The sequence below is a fragment of the Phyllobates terribilis genome, unplaced genomic scaffold (assembly GCF_046119375.1).
Source record: "Phyllobates terribilis strain yellow unplaced genomic scaffold, ASM4611937v1 Scaffold_2__4_contigs__length_985480577, whole genome shotgun sequence".
NCBI classification, from domain to species: domain Eukaryota; kingdom Metazoa; phylum Chordata; class Amphibia; order Anura; family Dendrobatidae; genus Phyllobates; species Phyllobates terribilis.
The window spans coordinates 708,667,079-708,691,660 of NW_027362762.1; the positions used below are offsets into that span (position 1 = coordinate 708,667,079).

Here is a 24,582-nt window from a genome sequence, read left to right on the forward strand (position 1 = left end):
AGTGATTTTTAGCTTGGCGCCATCAGGTTAGACCTATGATGTGTGACTACAATGACAGTATCTAAAGAACACCAGCCCACCATGAAGTCTGTTCCACTACAGCAAGGGAAGAATGATTATAAACTACTAAAGTACCTACGATGGCATGTAATAGTTTGGGCACCCCTGGTCAAATTTACTATTATTGTGAAAGTTATGCAAGTTGAAGATGAAATGATTTCTAAAAGACCTAAAGTTGAATATGACACATTTCCTCTGTATTTTAGGCAAAAAAATGTATATATTGTCATTTTTTACATTTTAACCACTTCGCACCAGAGCCTGTTTTTGCCTTCGTGACCGGGCCAATTTTTTCAATTCTGACCACTGTCACTTTATGAGGTAATTACTCTGGAACGCTTCAACGTATTCCCCTGATTCTGAGACTGTTTTTTCATGACATATTGTACTTCATGATAGTGGTAAAATTTCTTCCATATAACTTGCGTTTATTTGTGAAAAAATCGGAAATTTGGCGAAAATTTAGAAAATTTTGCAATTTTCAAACTTTGAATTTTCATGCCCTTAAATCAGAGAGATATGTCACACAAAATAGTTAATAAATAACATTTCCCACATGTCTACTTTACATCAGCACAATTTTGGAACCAAAATTTTTTTTGTTAGGGAGCTATAAGGGTTAAAAGTTGACCAGCGATTTCTCATTTTTCCAACAAAATTTACAAAAACATTTTTTTAGGGACCACATCATATTTGAAGTCACTTTGAGGGGTCTTTATGACAGAAAATACCCAAAAGTGACACCATTCTAAAAACTGCACCCCTCAATGTGCTCAAAACCACATTCAAGAACTTTATTAACCCTTCAGGTGCTTCACAGGAATTTTTGGAATGTGGAAAAAAAAAATTAACATTTAACTTTTTTCACAAAAATGTTACTTTAGACCCAATTTTTTTTATTTTCACAGGGGTAACAGGAAAAAATGGACCCCAAATTTTTTTGTGAAATTTTTCTTGAGCGTGCTGATACCCCATATGTGAGGGAAAACCACTGTTTGGGCGCACTGCAGGGTTCGGAAGGGAAGGAGCGCCATTAGACTTTTTGAATGTAAAATTTGTCTGAATAATTAGCAGACGCCATGTTGCGTTTGGAGAGCTCCTAATGTGACTAAGCAGTGGAAACCCCCCACAAGTGCCACCATTTTGGAAACTAGACCCCTTAGGGAACTTATCTAGATGTGTGGTGAGCACCTCGCACCCCCAGCTGCTTCACAGAAGTTTATAATATTGAGCCGTAAAAATAAAATTTTCACATTTTTCCCACAAAACCGTTTTTCATCCCTTAATTTTGCATTATCATAAGGGTAATAGGATAAATTGCACCATGAAATTTGTTGTGCAATTTCTCCTGAACACGCTGATACCCCATATGTGGAGGCAAATTACTGTTTGGGCGCATGGCAGGGTTTGAAAGGGAAGGAGCGCCATTTGACTTTTTGAATGTAAAATTTGTTTGAATAATTAGCAGACGCCATGTCGCATTTGGGGAGCCCCTAATGTGACTAAACAGTGGAAACCCCCCACAAGTGCCACCATTTTGGAAACTAGACCCCTTAGGGAACTTATCTAGATGTGTGGTGAGCACCTTGCACCCCCAGCTGCTTCACAGAAGTTTATAATATTGAGCCGTGAAAATAAAATTTTCACATTTTTCCCATAAAAAATGTTTTTCATCCCCTAATTTTGCATTATCATAAGGATAACCGGAGAAATTGCACCATGAAATTTGTTGTACAATTTCTCCTGAGTACGCCGATACCCCATATGTGGGGGAAAACCACTGCTTTGGTGTACAGCAGGGTTCGGAAGAGAAAGGAGCGCTATGTTGGCTGGGATAGGCAGCAGACACCATGTCACATTTGAAGAGTCGCTGACATGCCAAAACAGCAGAAACCTCCACAAATGACCCCATTTTGTAAACTACACCTCTCAAGGAATTCATCTAGGGAAGTAGTGAGTATTTTTTAATTTTTAAATTTATACCATTGGGCAGTGAAAAAATCATAATTATATTTTTACCACAAAAAAATGTTTTACCCTCAGATTTTACATTTTCACACAGGGCAATGGGTAAAAATGGTGCCGAAATGTGTCACACAATTTCTTCTAAAAGTGTCAATACCCCATATGTGGCTGTATCGTACCACTTAGCCATACGGCGAGATCTGGGGGGGACGGAGCGCTATTTGACAATTGGAGAACAAATTATTGTAGAATAGGCATTTGGATTTGGGAGCACAAAATCTTCTGAATTTCTTTTGGGGGGCAAGGGTCATTTTGCTTTTCCAGAGCCTTTCTGCTACCAGTAACTTGGAAGTCCCTTATATTTTTAACAGATGACGGACCTGAGTGGGGACTAGCTTTTTTTGAGGACTGAGTTGAAGCTTTTATTGGGAGCATTTTATGTAACATTTATCCGGCGCTCTAGGCTGAGCACTTACATCGGGGTTTCCATCTAAATTTCCAAGTGATGTAATTCAGATGAAACCCCTGCAGGATCCATTCACTGTAATGAGGCAGCAGAGTTACTCTGGACACCGTCTGGCCTCTGTGTAGCGGTGTCCTTTTTTTCAGAAGTGCACAAAACTGTGGCCAACCGCACTTTTATGCACGCCTAAAACAAATGACACCGTGGGATCCCAGGCTAGACGGCATCCACAGTGGCCTATATCTGTCTCATTACAGGGAATCTTCCGTCATGGGTTCCGGCTGAATCATGTATTTCAGAGATTTACACGGAAACTCTGGTGTAAGTGCTCAGCGCAGAGCACAGGATAAATGTGGGCAGAGCCTTACTGGGATCTTTGGGGACATAATAAACAAATCAGTAGCAGGTGAAGAATTGGTTTTATTTATTTTTTACGCCGTTCCTAGTGTGATATAACTGATTAGATTACTTTATTCTTCGGGTCGGTGTGATTACAGAGATACCAGATTGATATCGGGTTTTTATGACTGACAGCTGTCACACACTAAAAGACGCTTTTTTTGCAAAATCTAGTTTTTGCATCACCATATTTTGAGAGCTATAATTTTTCCATATTTCGGCCGACAGAGTCATGTGACGGCTTGTTTTTTGCGGGACGAGTTGACATTTTTATTGGTACCATTTTTGGGGACGTTACATTTTTTGATCGCTTTCTATTCCGTTTTTTGGGAGGTAAAATTAACAAAAACAAACAATTCAGGAATTGTTTTTTGAGTTTTTTTTTTATGCCGTTCTGCGTGTGGTAAAAGTGATCAGGCAGCGTTATTCTTCGGGTCAGTACGTTTACAGCGATACTACACTTACTGTATTTTTTTTATGTTTTGGCGCTTTTACACAATAAAACTATTTTATAGAAAAAAATATTTTTTTTGCATTGCTTTATTCTGAGCGCTATAACTTTTTTATTTTTCGGCTGATGGAGCTGTATGGCAGCTTTTTTTTTGCGTAACAAGATGACGTTTTCAGTGGTACCATTTTTATTTCTATTTTGTTTTTTGATCGCATTTTTTTCCACTTTTTGTTTGGCAATATGATGAAAAAGCATATTTTTTTGCTCCGTTTTTTATTTATTTTTATTACGGTGTGCACAGAAGGAGTTAATTAGTGTGACAGTTTTATAGCTCGGGTTGTTTCGGACGCGGCGATACCAAATATGTGTACTTTTTTTGGTTTTGTAAAAATATACGGATTTATTGGTTTAATATTTTATTTATTTATTTTTATTTATTTTGTGATTTTTTTATTAATAGTTTAAAAACTTTTTTTTTTACTTTTTTTCACATTTTTTCTTAGTCCCTGTATGGGACATTAATTTTTATTTTTCTGATCTCTGATCTCATGTAATGTAATAGACATATATTACATTACATGAGATCTTCCCTGACTGTTTCAGTCAGAGTCTCCTGTCTGGCTGCAGCTGAGCCAGACAGGACACCATATATGGCAGAGCTGGAGGCGGTCATGTGACCTCCAGCTGCCATAGCAACCCTAGGTCCTGGAAGGACTCGGAGGTCTTCGGAGAGGTAAGTTGACGACCCCCTCTCCTCCTGCTGTCTCCTATATGCCGCGATCACTATAGATCACAGCATATAGAAGACAGCTAAGGGTTAACATCACTGGGACCTGATCTAATCAGGTCCCGATGATGTTCCCTGTCAGAGCTAACGCTCTGCACCGGAATCGCAGCGCTTGCAGGACCCTGGGGGTCCTGAGCGCTGCGAGACCACCCACCGTTTTTAAACGTCGGCGCTGCACAGAGCCCAGCAAGCGCCGACGTTTATCTACAGTGGGCGGTCGGGAACCGGTTAAAAATTACAAAAAGGAAAATGGGCCAATGCCAAAGTTTGGGCACCCTTGGAGATTTGTGTGCTCAGATAACTTTGACCAAGGTTTCAGACCTTAATTAGCCTGTTAGGGTTATGGCTTGTTCACTATCATCGTTAGGAAAGGCCAAGTGATGCAAATTTTCAAGCAATATAAAGGTCAAGATAAGGTCTTGAAGACCAAGCAAAATTTCAGTGAGATCTGCTCGTAGGATTGCTAGAGAGTGAAATCAGAACCTCTGGATTTTTTTGTGATTCACACTACACAAATTCAGCAAAATGGCAGCTAGCAGCGGCTGCCATTTTTTTTAACTGTTGAGCGCCAAGCAAAGGGTTAAAAAATGATAAAAATACTTGCCTCTCATCTGTTCCAACCCCCCTGCAGCCTATGCGTCCTCAGCACCTATTCTTTTCTCCCGTCACGTGCATACTCTTTGGCTCTTTAGCCCAGGTCAGAACTTCCAGCATAACTAAGCCTTTGATATCCCTGTGCACCATGCCATTGCGACGCACATCATGATTTTACGACAGGCATTGACATCTGAGGCCTAGGTGTATCGAAGACGGCCTGGAATGAAGAGACGAAAGAGAGTGTGTGCTATGAAAGCAGAGAAAATAAGAGGCGCGGAAAGAACAGACAGTGAGATGAGTATTTAGATTTTTTTTCAGCCATCCTACTTTTCTTATGCTCTGAGGTCTGTAGGGACCCCTAATAAGGAACATTCAATTCACAGTGAATAACTTTGCTGCAAATCGTATTTCTTTAAAATTTGCATGACTTGCTGAATTCAAATCTTGCCGGTTCCGTTCGTCTCTACACAGCAAACCTACTAATATCACAATGTACTTCTCACTTACTGAAAAATGAATTTTGTTGTTTTAGGATGGCTGATTTGGATCAATGGGGACAAAGCGAAGTTTTAACATTTATTCTGCGCTACAAACCACGAAGTGAAGAGGAGGTATTTGATATACTGAACATATTGGACAACTATCTAAAGAGCACTTACATCAGTGTGGTCATGGGAGCCACCAAACTCTTCCTGGCTTTAGCTACAGAGTTTCCTCATGTACAGTCAGATGTCCTTGTTCGACTGAAAGGTCCGCTTCTTGCCGCCTGTACTTCGGAAAGTCGAGAGATGTGCTTTGCTGCATTATGTCATATTAGAGAGATCCTCCATAGCTTGCCAGGACATTTTAGTAACCATTACAAAAAGTTTTTCTGTTCTTATAATGATCCTCATTACATCAAAAACCAGAAGATAGACATCCTTTGTGAACTGGTCAACGATGAAAATGTGCACAGCATATTAGAAGAACTTCGTGTCTGCTGCACGGATGTATCAACACAGCTTGCCCACACTGCGGTGTTTGCAATAGGTAATTACACAACAAAAAACTAAACTAGATAGACATAGGTCCCAATATTAACAACAAACTTACACTAAAAAAGACCCTCCTACTATATACAACATTTTAAAAACCATAAAAAGGGGTACTTATGAATATAATAAAGTCACAGGGGGAGGGGACCATGCCCTAAACCAGCCTCATGTACTGCCGCTATCTTGCCGCGGAGGTTGGCACTTTAGTATTGCGATGTGGCGCCCCTGTTCCTCGTTGGTTTTCCCTTCCTGACCCTATTAAGCCCTGTATATTAACACCAAAATATGTGATAAGGTGATAATGATGGTGAAAATAATAATAATATAAAAATTCATGTTGCAAAAAAAGGCCATCAATAAGATGCTTTAAGCATCAGTTAGAATGCAATTGGTCACTGTTACACAGAGCAGATTAGCTCAAATAACTGTAAAGGGGTCTCAAGGGGTAATATTTCATAATTAGTATTCCATTAATTCTAACTGATGCTTAAACCATTTTATTGATGGCCTTCACAGACGTGAATTTTTATATTATTATTATTTTCACTATCATTATCCTGGAGGTGTTTTTGAAGAAGCCATCAAAGTTTTTTTCCTATTATATTGCTGTCATCATATCATATAGCAGTGGGTACTTACAATTGCTCATTGTGCCTTTCTACCCAGTTAATTCTTCTCTTTTCCATTAGGTCTATGACATCACGTGATTAAAACCTGACTAGTTGAATCCTTCTAAGCTCTATGTAGAAACAGGAGGTCAATTTTCTCTGGACAAATCATGAGTCACTGCAAAAGTCCCTGGCAGGGGAAGGAAGGAGCAACTGGGTCAGGAGTTGAAGAGGGGAATTATAAGTGCAGGGACACAAGACTTCCTGTTTCTACATTGAGCAGAGAAAAGAGAAGAATTATCTGGGTAGAAAGGCAAAATGAGCAATTGTAAGTACACAGTGCTGTATAATTTGATCATTGCAATATATTAAGAGGATAAAAATTTTGATGAAAATATTTCTTTAAAGGGGTTGTCCAGTACTATTGATAATTAGCCAATGTATTTTAATGTTGAAAAGAAGTTTCTTTGTAAATACCTTGCGCTGCTGTTAGCGCCGCTCACAGGCAGTATCACTGGCCGCTCACAGGTATCCCGTGACCCCCTGCTGGATGTCACGTCAAGTGACGAGGTCCCCGCAGTGGATGCTGGGCTGTGGGCGGGGTTACCCCGCGCATCACACCCAGCATCCCCCCACGCTTTCATAATGAATGGGGAGAGGGAGAGCCCGCGGTGGATGCTGGGTGTGACACGCAGGGTAACCCCGCCCACATCCCAGTATCCACCATGGAGCGCAGCACTGAGCCACGCCCGGCTGAAGCCAGAACTTGACGTGACATCAGCGGATCTCAGCTCTGGCTGCAGCCGGGGGTCACTTGATGCCTATGAGCAGCCAGCTATAGCGCCGCTCACAGGCAGTAACAGCAGCGCAATGTATTTACAAAGAAACTTCTTTTCAGCATAAAAATACATTGGGGCATTATCAATAGTAATGGACAGCCCCTTTAAGCATTTATTTAGCGATAAAAATGACCTGGAAATGTGATTCTAAAAAGCCGCAATTCTGGTGTTTTGCTTTTTACTGAGTGTTTTTTCTTTAACCCCTCCATGCCCGGTCCATTTTCCGTTTCTGCATTTTCTTTTTTTGCTCCCCTTCTTCCCAGAGCGATAACTTTTTTTCATTTTTCAGTCAATTTGGCTGCGTGTACTTTTAAACAACATCACTGGTTTTACCATATCATGTACTGGAAAACTGGGAAAAAATTCCAAGTGTGGTGAAATTGCAAACAAAGTGCAATTCCACAATTGTTTGTTTTTTTTGTTTTTTTTTTACCACGTTCACTGAATACTAAAACTGACCAGCCATTATTATTCTCCAGGTCATAACGAGTTCGTAGATACCAAACATGTATATCGGTTCTTTTTTATTTAAGTGGTGAAAAAAAAATCCAAAGTTTGCTAAAAAAAAAATGGTGCCATTTTCCGAGACCCGTAGTGCGTCCATTTTTTGGGATCTGGGGTCAGTTGAGGGCTTATTTTTTTGCGTGCCAAGTTGATGTTTTTAATGATACCATTTTGGGGTAGATACAGTGTTTTGATCGCCCGTTATTGCATTGTATTGCAATGTTGTGGCGACCAAAAAAAATTAATTCTGGCGTTTTTAATTTTTTTCTCGTTATGCCGTTTATCGATAGGATTCATTTTTTTTATATTGATAGATCGGGTGTTTCTGAATGCGGAAACACCAAATATGTGTATGTGTGGATTTTTTTTTCTTTTATTGTGAATGGGGCGAAAGGGGGGTGATTTATTAAAAACTTTTTTTTTTTTACTTTTTGCTTGCTTCAATAGTCTCTATGGGAGACTTGGTAGCTGCACTTGTGTGATTTTCTGTACTACACACAGGCGATCATCAGATCACCTGTGTGTAGCCAATTTTCTCACTTGCTATGAGCACCGTCCGCTTGGCGGCGCTCATAGCAATCTGGCAGTGCCAACCACAGCGGTCTCCTGCAGACCCCAGGTTGTCATGCCAACCCAGCGGCGACCCTCGATCATGTGACGGGGTCGCTGATGGTCGGGGCCAATGATACCCTTCCCGGAAGCGCGAGTTGAATGCTGCTGTCAGAGATTGACAGCGGAATTTAACTGGTTAACAGCCGCGGGTGGATCGCTATTCCACCTTCGGCTGTTGAGGGCATATGTCAGTTGTATAGTTCAGCTGACGTGCCCGGAAAGGTGCGGGCTCAGCGCCGGAGCCCGCACTAAACAGGGGGTTATGATGTGCGTCGTACTTTTATGACACACTTCATAAAGGGGTTAAATATAGTATGTTATAACTTTAATTTTAATGAAAGGAAAAGGGGTTGACTACTCTTTTTATACGACCGTAGTGCAGTATAAAGAGAGAGAAAATCACAGTCCCCTATAAAAGAGTACTTCCAATGTCGGAAATGCACTGAGGTTAAAAAAAACGCTATTTCATTTCTTGTAAGTAGCTTTTCAATATGCATCTTGTTAAAAATAGAAGAAGGCTGCATGCCCACGATGCGTTTTTGCTGCAGAATTTGCGCAGCGTAAACGCTTGCAAAACGCTTGGTAATCCGTCCTCCATGGTCCCCAATGACAAGCCACAAGTTCAATGCCGCAGCGTTTTTTATATGCGGAAAAATCCCGCAGCATGTCCATTATTTGTGCGTTTACGCATGCGGAATTGGCTTCTCAATGCTTAGAAAAACGCAAGGCAATTCCGCATGTGCAAAACGCGCGAAAAACGCGTGTGAAATTCCGCACGCGTTTTTCCAGGCAAGGACATGCAGAAATGAAGCGGAAATTTTCTGCTTCATTTCTGCATCGTGGGCACATAGCCGAACAGAGGGATTTTTAATTTTTACATTTTGTTGGTTACTGCTAGTAGCCATAGTTACCAGCCACCACTGTAGTCGATCAGTAGTGGTGCTATAGAGCTTGAAGTGCAGCTCTGAAGCTGACAGGATCCAGCCAGCTTCAGTGTTCTTGTGCTCCTCTGATACCTCATTGGCTAAGCTGCCTCTGCTGGCAGTATTGGGGAGCGCACGATTCAGGCCAAACTGTCAGTCTTCAGGAGCACACTGCCTCCACCAACTAAGCGGCCCAAAGTCAGTGCAGCGCTTGCAATCCCTTTATCAAAGAACAGTGGATACTTTATAATACTGTACATGCAAGAGAGTTAGCCAAAGAAAACTTCAGTTTAATGACAATTTCTGCTAGCATGTGCATAGGGCCCCTCTAAAATATTTATTTGATTATTTTTAGGCCGCATTGCAAGAACTTATAGTGAAAAATGCGTGAAAATCTTAGCTGGGTTACTTGAGTACAAACAAGAGCATATAACTTCAGGTAAGTTTCTTTATTGTAAAATAAAATCCTGAACCCTTCCCCAAGATTTTGTGATATGAGGTGGGCCACTTATTTCTGATACCCAACAGAGTGTCAGCACAGAATGACTGTTAAAATCAAATACAGATTGCATCATGGTGTGGCCAAACATTAAAGAGTACCTTGCCTGTTCCCATCTACTTATTTTCCATTTATCTCTGGCTCTAAAAAGCCAGAGCTGTCAATCAAAGAGGAAGTGGTGGGAGGTTTATGGAAGATGGAGGGAAAACAAGTAGGTGGAAAAGAGCACTTAAATGTGCCTGTGCTTGGTTTGATCAGTAATTCTGTGCTGACAGACTCCCTTTAAATAGTTTTTAACAATAGTAAATATAACTCTCCTTTCACATGTAAAGCGCCATGGAATAAATGGCTCTATAATAATAAATAATAATAACTAGTGCTCCAAATATTAATATTTACTGACAGAACATATTAAAACTGTATAGGAGATGAGGTATCCTGCTACCACCAAAGAATAAATCTATGGTAAAAACATCTTTTATTGATATGCTATAAAATACATAGGAAGGATTAATAATAGAAACACTTGTAGTACGCGTTTCGTTGTTTTTTCTTCTATTAACCTCTTCACGACCTTTTTATGTCAAAGGTCGTGTCCCTGCGATATTATACGATATTTATGTCAAAGGTCTGCTCCCTGCCTTTGATTTCCCTGCACTTGATGGCTGATTTAATCAGCCATCATGTGCCTTTAACATCCGTGCTCCACCCGCGGCTGCTAACCTATTTAAAGCCTGCTGTCAGTCACTGTCAGCGGGATTTCTCACACGCCGGCCAGAAGCGCGTCATTAATCCCGCCCATTGGCACTCCTGTCACATGAACACGGGGCGCCAATGGGTTATCATGACAACAGGGGGACCACTGATGACCCCTGTGCCTGTCATTGTGAATCGCCTGTGAGCGCCGGCCTGTGGCCTGCGTTCATAAGACATTGTCATTTCTGCTATACATAGCAGTGCTGAAGCCCAAGTCAAGTCTCCTGAGGGGACTATTAACCCCTTTACAGCCCATGACGTATTAATACGCGTCTGTGCCCTGGGCTTTAAGAGCCTGACCCGTATTAGTACGTCATCGCGATCGCACGCGCACACAGGCTGTGCGGGCGCGATCGCCGCCGGGTGTCAGCTGATTGTCACAGCTGACACCCGGTACTATGTGCAGGGAGCGCTCCCGGCACATTAACCCCCGCAATGCTGCGATCGAAGTCGATCGCAGCATTGCGGTGGCAAGGGGAGGTGATCGGTATACTCACCTCCTCTTCCAGCCTCCAGCGCTGTCTGCCGAGGCTTCCCGGGTGTTGCCATGGCGACCCGATGTCGTCATGACAACATCCGGGTCACCAGGCAGCAGGAACATTGTTTGGTCATGCGCAGTGCACGACCAAACAATGTTCTCACTATGCAGCGCTGACTGCCTGCATGGCACAGGGATTGTGCTCCATCCCTATGCTGTGCAGGCGATCAGAATAAAAAAAGTTAAAGTCCCAGAGTGGGACAAAGTAAAAAAGTGTAAAAACTGTCAGAAAGTGAAAAAAAAAAAAAAAATTGTAAAAATATTTAAAAAAAAATAATCCACCAAAAATAAAAATATAATGTACCCATCAATAAATATTATTATGAAAAAAAGCAAACAAACCATAAAAGTACACATATTTGGTATCGCCATGTCCGGAGCGACCTGACCTATAAAACGTCCCACTAGTTAACCCCTTCAGTGAACACGGTAAAAAAATAAAATAAAAAACAATGCTTTATCATCATACCGCCAAACAAAAAATGGAATAACACGCGATCAAAAAGATGAATATAAATAAAAATGGTACCGCTGAAAACGTCATCTTGTCCCGCAAAAAACAAGCTGCCAAACAGCTCCATCATCCGAAAAACCAAAAAGTTATAGCTCTCAGAATAATGCGATGCAAAAAAATATTTTTTTCTATAAAATAGCTTTTATTGTGTAAAAGCGCCAAAACGTAGAAAAACGATATAAATGTGGTACCGTTGTAAACGTACTGACCCAAAGAATAAAGCTGCCTTATCAATTTTACCACACGCGGAACAGAATAAAAAAAAAACAAAAACCTGAATTGTTGGTTTTTGTTTATTCTGCCTCCCAAAAATCGGAATAGAAAGCGATCAAAAAGTGTCACGTGCCTGAAAATGGCACCAATAAAAACGTCAACTCATCCCGCAAAAAAACAAGCCATCACATGACTCTGTCTGCCAAAATATGGAAAAATTATAGCTCTCAAAATATGGCGATGCAAAAACTAGATTTTACAAAAAATGCGTCTTTTAGTGTGTGACAGCTGTCAATCATTAAAGCCCCATATGATTCTGGTATCACTGTAGTCGCACCGACCCGAAGAATAAAGTCGTCTAATCACTTATACCACACGAGGAATGGCGTAAAAAATAAACTCTCGGGTTACGGTTGTGCTAGGGTTAGGGCTGGGGTTGGGGTTAGGGTTGGGATTTTTTTCAAAAGTAAGAAAAAAAGATGACGATATGGCGACTAGTGTTGAGCGCAAGTGCTCACTACTTGAGTTTGCATCGGGTGCTCTGGTATGCCTTGAGTATCGTGGGTATTTGAGTGACATGCTCGAGTCTCCGCCCCATATGCTTCGCGGCCAAAAAAACGTTGCGGGTATTGCCTGCCATGCACGAGCGATCCCCGCATGTGTTTTTTTGGGTGTCTAATAACCGTGAAACATGCGGGGCAGGGACTCGAGCATGTCACTCGAGCACATGCAGTACATGGTGCATACCTGAGAACCCGATGCAAACTCAAGTAGCGAGCACTTGTGCTCAAGACTAATGACAACTTATTCAATATGATGACCTAATGTTATCAAATTCTGTGTCGTACCTCTGGGTTCAAAATGTTCACTATACCCCTTGATAAAATCCTTGAGGGGTCTAGTTTCCAAAATGGGGTCACTTGTGGGGGGTTTCCACGGTTTAGGCACACAGGGGCTCTCCAAACGCGACATGGTGTCCGCTAACAAATTGAATGGAAAATCGGCTCAAATTGTTAGCAGACACCATATTGCGTTTGGAGAGCCCCTGTGTGCCTAAACATTGGAGCTCCCCCACAAGTGACCCCATTTTGGAAACTAGACCCCCCAAGGCACCTATCTAGATGCATAGTGAGCACTTGGAACCCCCAGGTGCTTCACAAATTGATTCGTAAATATAAAAAGTGGGAAAAAAAACACTTTTTTATTTTTACGGATTAATTTGTGAAGCACCTGGGGGTTCAAAATGCTCACCACCCATCTAGATAAGTTCCCAGGGGGGTCTAGTTTCCAAAATGGGGTCACTTGTGGGGGGTTTCCACTGTTTAGGCACATCAGGGGCTCTCCAAACGCAACATGGCGTCTTCTAATTATTCAAGCAAATTTTACAATCCAAAATTCAAATGGCGCTCCTTCCCTTCCGAGCCCTGCCGTGCACCCAAACAGTGGTTTTTCCCCACATATGGGGTATCTGCGTGCCCAGGGGAAATTGCACAACAAATTTTGGAGTCCATTTTTTCCTGTTACCCCTGCGAAAATAAAAAAAATTGGGTCTAAAGTAACATTTTTGTGAAAAAAGTTAAATGTTCATTTTTTTCTTCCACATTCCAAAAATTCCTGTGAAGCACCTGAAGGGTTAATAAAGTTCTTCAGTGTGGTTTTGAGCACCTTGAGGGGTGCAGTTTTTAGAATGGTGTCACTTTTGGGTATTTTCTGTCATAAAGACCTCTCAAAGTGACTTCAAATGTGATGTGGTCCCTAGAAAAATGGTTTTGTAAATTTTGTTGGAAAAATGAGAAATCGCTGGTCAACTTTTAACCCTTATAGCTCCATAACAAAAAAAATTTTGGTTCCAAAATTGTGCTGATGTAAAGTAGACATGTGGGAAATGTTATTTATTAACTCTTTTGTGTGACATATCTCTCTGATTTAAGGGCATAAAAATTCAAATTTTGAAAATTGCAAAATTTTCGCCAAATTTCCGTTTTTTTCACAAATAAACGCAAGTGATATCGAAGAAATTTTACCACAATCATGAAGTACAATATGTCACGAAAAAACAATCTCAGAATCAGGGGGATCCGTTGAAGCGTTCCAGAGTAATTACCTCATAAAGTGGTCAGAATTGTAAAAATTGGCCTGGTCATTAACGTGCAAACCACCTTGGGTTGTAAAGGGGTTAAAGTCAGTAAAAAGTGTGAAATTTAAAAAAAAAAAAAAAAACTTTTGCCACATTAAAAATAAAACCATAAAAAAATACATATATTTGATATTGCTGCGCTCAGAAATGGGGAGGGAAAAAACGAAAGTGCAAAAAAACTTAACATTGCAAGGTCATGAAGGAGTTAATAAAGGGGGTTTATTATCATTCACAAAACTGTTTTCCCTATTAACAGTTTGCAATATGCGATAACCAATAAACAAAAAAATATTAATCAGATTTCTACAATATGGGCTAAACATAAGAATATTAAAAGTATCATCCAATATTTGTAAATCATAGCGTTGGTCTAGGAGACTTAAACATTTTATTTTTGCAGTCCTAGAAATAATTGTAGAGTTCTTCAAGCGTATCATCTTTTAAATTCACTGTTCTTTCTCCATCTTATGGTCAGTGCACTTATACTATGATGTAACAGTGCATTATTGATGCTTTTTTTACTTTAATATAACACAACGCTATTAAAGCGTTTCTTTTAAATTAATGTAATATAAGATTGTTCTACACAGTATTCCATAGAGCTGTGGAGTTGGAGTCTGTGTCCATTTTGGTGGAGTCGGTATAAAATGGACCGACTCCTAAAATATATAATAAATTAGTACAGTAGTTCAATGCAGGATGTGCTGTAAATGTTTTTATAAGAATTTGGGAAAGTTATGAAATGTCCTATAAATGTCTGTTGTGTTCCTGATCTAAGGATCTCGGCTTTTAGTTGAGATGAATCTCTGCTGCACTTTATATACTCGCTCAGTAGTGAGGCAGTGAGATGAATCTGTGCTCCACTTTTATGTACATGCTCAGTAGTGAGGCAGTGAGATGAATCTGTGCTGCACTTTATGTACATGCTCAGTAGTGAGGCAGTGAGATGAATCTGTGCTGCACTTTATGTACACGCTCAGTAGTGAGATGAATCTGTGCTGCACTTTATGTACACGCTCAGTAGTGAGGCAGTGAGATGACTGCTGCACTTTATGTACATGCTCAGTAGTGAGATGAATCTGTGCTGCACTTTATGTACACGCTCAGTAGTGAGATGAATCTGTGCTGCACTTTATATACTCGCTCAGTAGTGAGGCAGTGAGATGAATCTGTGCTGCACTTTATGTACATGCTCAGTAGTGAGATGAATCTGTGCTGCACTTTATGTACACGCTCAGTAGTGAGGCAGTGAGATGAATCTGTGCTGCACTTTATGTACACGCTCAGTAGTGAGGCAGTGTGATGAATCTGTGCTGCACTTTATGTACATGCTCAGTAGTGAGATGAATCTGTGCTGCACTTTATGTACACGTTCAGTAGTGAGATGAATCTGTGCTGTGCTTTATGTACATGCTCAGTAGTGAGGCAGTGAGATGAATCTGTGCTGCACTTTATGTACATGCTCAGTAGTGAGGCACTGAGATGAATCTGTGCTGCACTTTATATACATATATAATAAATTAGTACAGTAGTTCAATGCAGGATGTGCTGTAAATGTTTTTATAAGAATTTGGGAAAGTTATGAAATGTCCTATAAATGTCTGTTGTGTTCCTGATCTAAGGATCTCGGCTTTTAGTTGAGATGAATCTGTGCTGCACTTTATGTACATGCTCAGTAGTGAGGCAGTGAGATGAATCTGTGCTGCACTTTATGTACACGCTCAGTAGTGAGGCAGTGAGATGAATCTGTGCTGCACTTTATGTACATGCTCAGTAGTGAGATGAATCTCTGCTGCACTTTATGTACATGCTTAGTAGTGAGGCAGTGAGATGAATCTGTGCTGCACTTTATGCACATGCTCAGTAGTGAGATGAATCTCTGCTGCACTTTATGTACATGCTCAGTAGTGAGGCAGTGAGATGAATCTGTGCTGCACTTTATGTACATGCTCAGTAGTGAGGCAGTGAGATGAATCTGTGCTGCACTTTATGTACATGCTCAGTAGTGAGATGAATCTGTGCTGCACTTTATGTACACGTTCAGTAGTGAGATGAATCTGTGCTGTGCTTTATGTACATGCTCAGTAGTGAGGCAGTGAGATGAATCTGTGCTGCACTTTATGTACATGCTCAGTAGTGAGGCAGTGAGATGAATCTGTGCTGCACTTTATGTACACGCTCAGTAGTGAGGCAGTGAGATGAATCTGTGCTGCACTTTATGTACACGCTCAGTAGTGAGGCAGTGAGATGAATCTGTGCTGCACTTTATGTACATGCTCAGTAGTGAGGCAGTGAGATGAATCTCTGCTGCACTTTATGTACATGCTCAGTAGTGAGGCAGTGAGATGAATCTGTGCTGCACTTTATGTACATGCTCAGTAGTGAGGCAGTGAGATGAATCTGTGCTGCACTTTATGTACATGCTCAGTATGAATCTGTGCTGCACTTTATGTACACGCTCAGTAGTGAGGCAGTGAGATGAATCTGTGCTGCACTTTATGTACATGCTCAGTAGTGAGATGAATCTGTGCTGCACTTTATGTACACGTTCAGTAGTGAGATGAATCTGTGCTGTGCTTTATGTACATGCTCAGTAGTGAGGCAGTGAGATGAATCTGTGCTGCACTTTATGTACATGCTCAGTAGTGAGATGAATCTGTGCTGCACTTTATGTACACGTTCAGTAGTGAGATGAATCTGTGCTGCACTTTATGTATATGCTCAGTAGTGAGGCAGTGAGATGAATCTGTGCTGCACTTTATGTACATGCTCAGTAGTGAGGCAGTGAGATGAATCTGTGCTGCACTTTATGTACATGCTCAGTAGTGAGGCAGTGAGATGAATCTGTGCTGCACTTTATGTACACGCTCAGTAGTGAGGCAGTGAGATGAATCTGTGCTGCACTTTATGTACACGCTCAGTAGTGAGGCAGTGAGATGAATCTGTGCTGCACTTTATGTACATGCTCAGTAGTGAGGCAGTGAGATGAATCTGTGCTGCACTTTATGCACATGCTCAGTAGTGAGGCAGTGAGATGAATCTGTGCTGCACTTTATGTACATGCTCAGTAGTGAGGCAGTGAGATGAATCTGTGCTGCACTTTATGTACATGCTCAGTAGTGAGGCAGTGAGATGAATCTGTGCTGCACTTTATGTACACGCTCAGTAGTGAGGCAGTGAGATGAATCTGTGCTGCACTTTATGTACATGCTCAGTAGTGAGATGAATCTCTGCTGCACTTTATGTACATGCTCAGTAGTGAGGCAGTGAGATGAATCTGTGCTGCACTTTATGCACATGCTCAGTAGTGAGATGAATCTCTGCTGCACTTTATGTACATGCTCAGTAGTGAGGCAGTGAGATGAATCTGTGCTGCACTTTATGTACATGGTCAGTAGTGAGGCAGTGAGATGAATCTGTGCTGCACTTTATGTACATGCTCAGTAGTGAGATGAATCTGTGCTGCACTTTATGCACATGCTCAGTAGTGAGGCAGTGAGATGAATCTGTGCTGCACTTTATGTACATGCTCAGTAGTGAGGCAGTGAGATGAATCTCTGCTGCACTTTATGTACATGCTCAGTAGTGAGGCAGTGAGATGAATCTGTGCTGCACTTTATGTACATGCTCAGTAGTGAGGCAGTGAGATGAATCTCTGCTGCACTTTATGTACATGCTCAGTAGTGAGGCAGTGAGATGAATCTGTGCTGCACTTTATGTACATGCTCAGTAGTGAGGCAGTGAGATGAATCTGTGCTGCACTTTATGTACATGCTCAGTAGTGAGATGAATCTGTGCTGCACTTTATGTACACGCTCAGTAGTGAGGCAGTGAGATGAATCTGTGCTGCACTTTATGTACATGCTCAGTAGTGAGATGAATCTGTGCTGCACTTTATGTACACGTTCAGTAGTGAGATGAATCTGTGCTGTGCTTTATGTACATGCTCAGTAGTGAGGCAGTGAGATGAATCTGTGCTGCACTTTATGTACATGCTCAGTAGTGAGATGAATCTGTGCTGCAGTTTATGTACACGCTCAGTAGTGAGGCAGTGAGATGAATCTGTGCTGCACTTTATGTACATGCTCAGTAGTGAGGCAGTGAGATGAATCTGTGCTGCACTTTATGTACACGCTCAGTAGTGAGGCAGTGAGATGAATCTGTGCTGCACTTTTTGTACATGCTCAGTAGTGAGATGAATCTGTGCTGCACTTTATGTACACGCTCAGTAGTGAGATGAATCTGTGCTGCACTTTATGTATATGCTCAGTAGTGAGGCAGTGAGATGAATCTGTGCTGCACTTTATGTACATGCTCAGTAGTGAGGCAGTGAGATGAATCTGTGCTGCACTTTATGTACATGCTCAGTAGTGAGGCAGTGAGATGAATCTGTGCTGCACTTTATGTACACGCTCAGTAGTGAGGCAGTGAGATGAATCTGTGCTGCACTTTATGTACACGCTCAGTAGTGAGGCAGTGAGATGAATCTGTGCTGCACTTTATGTACATGCTCAGTAGTGAGGCAGTGAGATGAATCTGTGCTGCACTTTATGCACATGCTCAGTAGTGAGGCAGTGAGATGAATCTGTGCTGCACTTTATGCACATGCTCAGTAGTGAGGCTCCTCCTCCAGTGCTGTGGAGTCGGAGTTTTGGAGTCAGGGAAATTGAGGAGTCTGAGGTTTCGCTTACCGACTCCAAAGCTCTGGTATTCCATATTTATAACTATAGCTGACAACATGCACATGCCATAACTACATTTTACGATTGTTTGTTCCCTTCAGCCGTCATGCAAACCTTTCGAGATCTCGTTTGGCTCTGCCCTCAGTGCACAATGTCGGTATGCCAGGCGGTTCCTGGTTGTGAGGAGAATATCCAGGATAATGAGGTGATAGATTAATCATTTATTTAGTAGTAATCTATTTTGACCTAATTCATTACCAAAACCATAAACTGTCTCCTATTTGGTTTCTGTGTACATTTATGGTGGTTTTTTCACAGCTTGTGAACATATCCTTCTTGTCCTCAGGGAAAGCAGGCATTGATATGGCTCCTTGGGATGCACGGGGAGCTTATTCCAAATGCACCCTATATTTTAGAGGACTATGCTGATAATATTAAAACCGAGATCTCCCCGACTGTGAAAATGGAGCTCCTCACTGCTCTTGTACGACTCTTCCTATCTCGGCCAGCTGAGTGTCAGGACATGCTGGGACGCCTGATTTATTATTGTATAGGTAATTATAACATTTACGAGGAGAATATATGTTCTTTTCTGAACTACACATAATTTTTCATAGCATATGGCACATTTTTGCCAAATTTTTTAATGCTATACAGCATATTAAAGGGAATTTGGCACCAGGTTTTTGCTACCTCATATAAGAACAGGATAATGTGGGGCAGAGACCCTGATTCTAGTGATGTATCACTTACTGGGCTGCATGTGCATTTTTTTTAATCACTGTTGTATCTGCTGCAGGTCTCCCAGTTCTCTGAATGCTAAGCTCTGTATAACCCCCGTCCACTATACGGATTGGCAGCTTTCTGTGTACACTGTGCATAGGCAGAAAGCTGCAAATCAGAGGTGGGGGCGCATGAATAATAGAGGACTACATGCAAGCAGGTTCAAGTGATAACCTCCTGCTGATAAAACAGTGATTTTATAAAAACTACCGCCAGCAGCTCAGTAAGTGACACATCGCTGGAGTCAGGGTATCTGTTTCTACTTCGTGCAGTTCTCAGATTCGGTGGCAAAAATCTAGTGACAGATTCCCTTTAAGGTACTGAGAAAATCTTAAGACGCCAATCTGTTTCACATCCTATTCTGATCTTAATGCTTGTAGCATGTTATTACTCAATATAACGATAACCAAAGTGCAAGAAGTACACCTGAACAGCATTTCAAATCCATAAGAAACAAATGCAGAAAATAACCAGTAATAACAAATGATCAGTGGTTATTTTGTGAAAGAGAAGTTATCATGATCTACTTACTACTTGTGGCGCACTAGCTGGTTTTTCGCGCACCACTATGTAGACCATAATGGGCATGAGACAATAGTTTCCAGCCTCAGGTGAGTGAATCCTTCCCTTCATAAACAAGGAACACAGTAATTTACGGAGCTAGGATGATTTAATAGATGTATCTGCCATACTATAAAATTCTACAGATCAAAACCTATGTCCCCACATTTTTTTTTTAAAGATTGAGGAGTGTTTGTTAAGAACATCTTTTGTAAAGGGAATCTGTCACCAGCCTTTTGCTATGTAATCTGAGAGCTGCATTATGTAGGGGCAGAGACCCTTATTCCAGTGATGTGGGTTGTGTGCTGTTGTTTCAATAAAATCAGTGTTTTATGAGAAGGAGATTATCATTACTTGACTACCTACCTTGTGTCGTCTAGTCATCCCCCTCTGAGAAACAGTGTACACAAAAAGTGCCAATCAGTTGGGTGGCCGGGGTTATACAGTACTCTGCATTCAGAGCACTGACAGATCTGCAGCAGAGATAACTGATTTTATCACAACTGCTGCACCCAGTAAACTTAGTGATACATCACTGGAATTGGGGTCTCTGCCCCTGGATCATGCTGCTTTCAGATGATGTAACAAAACTCTAATGACAGATTCTCTTTAATATTTCTAGGTACCAGTATTTTGTCAGTTAAATTCCAGTGCCCATTAGTGAAATGACTATTTCTTCGCAGAAGAAGAAACAAACATGGCTGTACGTGATCGAGGTCTTTTCTACTATCGTCTTTTATCCTCTGGAATTGATCAAGTGAAGAGAGTGCTCAGTGGTCCTAAGTCAGACTCGTCTTTGGGAGTCCTAGTTGATAGGACAGAAAAACCAGTTAATAGCTGGGTGCCTGTTTTTAATACATTGGCTCCTTTATACGATAAAAAGCTTTGGGAATCAATTACAGCGAGCTCAGGCAAATGTGAGCTACCTGTTGGGAGCAAGCCACCTACCAAAACTTTTGTCGTAGGTAAGTGTGTTTTTTTAAAGTGGTCCTTTTTCTTTTATTACCAGTGTAGCGCGCCATGGGTAGAATAATTTCTTAGGGCACATTTATACAACCCTATACATTTTTAAAATCAATAAAAAAACTGATCAAGATGGCTTTCACTTTTAATTTAAAATGGCCAAGTGTGATCTCAAAAACAGATAATAGAAAGTGTGGTAAGACGACTCGCTCGACCGCTTTCAGAAGTAGACTCAGGAACCTGGGTTTTCTCTGCAGGCTTTATTAAACAGCATAAAGCTCTGTACTCCAGCAAAACGACAAAATAAAAGAATAATCTATAGCAGAGTCCATATGAGTATGGGATTCGCCCACACAGGTTGTATTCCCAGCCTTCAGCTCTGTCCTGAGCTGAAGCTTTCCCAGTCTGAAGACCTTGCCTCTCCAAACCACAACCCAGAAAAAAAAATAGGACTGAACATTTAAACCTTGCTCAGCCACACCCTGAGGTGGAGGTATGGGGAATGACTTCCCTCCCATCTCTATGTCATTCCCATAAAACCACACCCTTTAAAAGAGTTAACCCCCAGCATATAACATGCTGGCAGAAAGTTTATTGATTTCAGTTCACACAGGCTAGCAACCTGCATGACACATACCTCCCCTCATATATAATACCAGTGACTCTGTCACAAAAGACATACACTGAATTTACCAGAAAGGACACACGGATCAGTTTAAAAAAACTGATTTGTGAATAGTTTCTCTAGTTTCAACGAGTTTATTTGCTGTGCTCAATGTTCATGTTTTTTTTGTCGTACTGTAGATTTTCCCACGTCGTTGGATTCTGAAATGACTCATGAGCCACATGATGGAGTCACACTTGTCAGTGATATTGCTATGACTCCAGAGCTGTTTGAGGAAAAATGGATCTCTCTAACCACAGATTATTGCTGGAACATCGAATGGAAGAAAGATGTTGACCCAGATCTCCTACAGTCCTCTCTTCATGTATTGAACATTTACACCATTGCCAAAAGCAAAGCTGGTACACAGCCGTGGAAGTCATATTTATATGGGCAAGACTGCAAACAAAATGTGTTTCTTGTTGAATTAATGTTGTGTACAGATTCCCTAACAACTCACCTAAAAACCATAGTAAAACAGGACAAGGATAATGCAGTAGCACTTAATAACTTTGTATCACTTCTACAACATGCAGTTTCTGCAGTGCTGGAGCTTTCCAGGTAGAAGTATTTCTGATGCTGGATTATTACAAAGGACCTGAATCAGAAGCAGTATTGGTAATGGATTATTATACTCTTGCTGTGACCCAAACGAGTCATGTACATTGTTATACACCAACTAATGTGCAACTTAGGAAATAATATGTAGTACAATTAACTCTTACTTGTGGTGGATCTCAATCTCCTAAAAACAAAAAATGGCCATGTTCACTTCACTTATTTTTTTTGGTTTAATTTAAAGGTATATGCACACAGTGTCTTTATTAGGCTGAAAAAGCGCTTAAAAAATGCTAAAAACAGTTAACATGCACTGCAATGTAAAAACGACTTTCTGTGTTTGTATTTTGTCTTCAGTCTTTTCGAGCTGCTTCAGGTTACTGCATGATCAGCAGTATTAACAGACCACAGACTAAGTCAGAACGTAACGTATTTACTTTAATAATTGTTATATTTATTATTAAATAGTCAAGTATTAAATGAAAAGTACAAATTATTACACACTGTTAGCAAAAACAAGGCAAGGTATTACAACCAGATTTCTGCTCAGTTAGACACATTTCAATATAAAGAAGATTTGGCTTCCTGTCTACCATAGCTTTTATTATTTTATTGAAGAAAAATGTTGGCTAGTCCATGTAATGGTGTCATTTGGATCTCTCTCTTCATTCAAGGTGTCAAATGTAAGAATTCTGTTAGGACAACATATATTCCCTATCAGTGTGTCCTTGGAGTGTGTGAGTAAACCAGAGTACTTGGAGAAAACCACGCAAACACGGGGAGAACATACAAACTCCTTGCAGATGTTATTCTTGCTTTGATTTGGACCCCAGCACTATAAAGCAACAGTGCTAACCAGTAAGCTACCTTGATACCCAAAAGTCTTCATTGGGTTCCTGATGATGATGATGATGATGATGATAATAGGTCTTGGGATTTGGATTGATAGAAAAGATGGATCACTTGCTCTATGAACACGTCTAAATGAGGAAAATTTGGTGGTGAGAACATAGATCCAGCCTGGAATTTGTCTCTATGCAGCAAGAAACTTGCTTCTTCAATAAGTACAACTTAAATCTGCCTGTGGAAAATCCAGTAATTGTCATGTCCTTTGGTGAGAACAGAAACCAAGTCCAGAATCTGTCTCTTGATATAGCAGGAAACTCACTTGTACCATAAGTTCATCTCACTTGGAAACTTAGCAGAAAATTGAAGGAATTAAGGAAATTTTTTACTCAAAATCTATAGTTTATGTAAAGGTCAACATCTTATAGTCTAGAGATGTCCACGATGTCTGAAGTGTAATTCTTTGTCAGAAGCAGTTGCAATGGTGGAGCTATTGCGAGGGAAAGGGGAAAAACTGGGTAAATAAATTCACTGAGGTACTTTGTTATTCACAGCAGGAGGGAGTGCTGTAAAGCAGGCCAGGTATTTACTAATCTGCAGAACTCAATAATTAATAAGGCTTAAAGAAGATTACACCAAAATTCACAGTTGCTTTCTTTTGTACTATTCAAAAATTTAGACACGCCTGTTCTTTTAATGGGTTTACTTGTTCTTATTAGAATGTGCACATTGTAGATTCAAACTGATTTCAACAAAACTACGAATGAACATGGAAACACGTCTTAAAAAATAGAATGAGTTAAAGCTTTAATTTCTCAAAGTACCCCCCCCCTTCCTCCTTTAACTCTGTTGACCGCTTTTCACCCGTTTGGTATTCTGTCGGGCATCTTCATTAGGTGGTCACCTGGAATGGCTTCCTGTAAACAGATATGCCTAGTCAAGAGTTCATATGTGAAATCACCGGCCTTCAGAAAATGATGCACATACATCAAAAAGTAGAAACATGTCAAAATCACCTTTGCAGAGGAGACTGCGAGAAGAGGTCTTTATGGTCAAATTGCTGCAAAGAAGCCTTTACAATACTGTACGCAAGAAGAAGCCGCCCGAGGACTGGACATTTAATCGGTGGAAATCTGCATTATGGTCTAATCAGTTAAAATTTTACATATTTGATTCTAACCTCCATGCCTTGGTGAGACACTGAAAAGGTGAACGGATGGTCTCTACATGTATGGTGACCACCATGAAGCATGGAGGGAAGGTATGATATGTGACTGCTTTGCTGGTGACGCTATTGGTGATTTATTCAAGGTACACATACTTACCCAGCATGGCTAATACAGCATTCTGCAACGACATCCCATCCCATTCGGTTTTCAATTAGTGGGACCATCATTTGTGTTACAACGGAACAACGACCTAAAACACACCTTCAGGCTATGTAAGGGCTATGAGACCAATGGGGACAGTGATCAAGTGCTTCATCAGATGACGTGGCCTTCACATACATACACGATGCATTAGCACACTGATACTAATGAATACATGAACTCCAATATGTCTGCAAACATTAAAAACGTAAGGTACTTAGCGTTTTCTGATCAAAGAGCGCAAAAGTCATCCAAC

General features: G+C 40.8%; 1 protein-coding gene across 4 annotated transcripts in view; it reads left to right on the plus strand.

The window, feature by feature from the left end:
• Positions 1 to 22,633, plus strand: part of AP4B1 (adaptor related protein complex 4 subunit beta 1) — a 43,831-nt gene extending 21,198 nt beyond the window's left edge. For 3 of the 4 annotated variants that reach the window (XM_073667158.1, XM_073667157.1, XM_073667155.1), the window contains exons 6-11: positions 5,255 to 5,751; positions 9,598 to 9,681; positions 18,683 to 18,786; positions 18,928 to 19,135; positions 20,609 to 20,890; positions 21,693 to 22,633. In XM_073667158.1, coding sequence (XP_073523259.1) covers positions 5,255 to 5,751; positions 9,598 to 9,681; positions 18,683 to 18,786; positions 18,928 to 19,135; positions 20,609 to 20,890; positions 21,693 to 22,117 — 1,600 coding nt within the window. In that variant the 3' untranslated portion in view covers positions 22,118 to 22,633. The remainder of the gene's footprint in view (positions 1 to 5,254; positions 5,752 to 9,597; positions 9,682 to 18,682; positions 18,787 to 18,927; positions 19,136 to 20,608; positions 20,891 to 21,692) is intronic. The other variant, XM_073667154.1, reaches the window with a different exon arrangement.
• Positions 22,634 to 24,582: the final 1,949 nt, after the last annotated feature.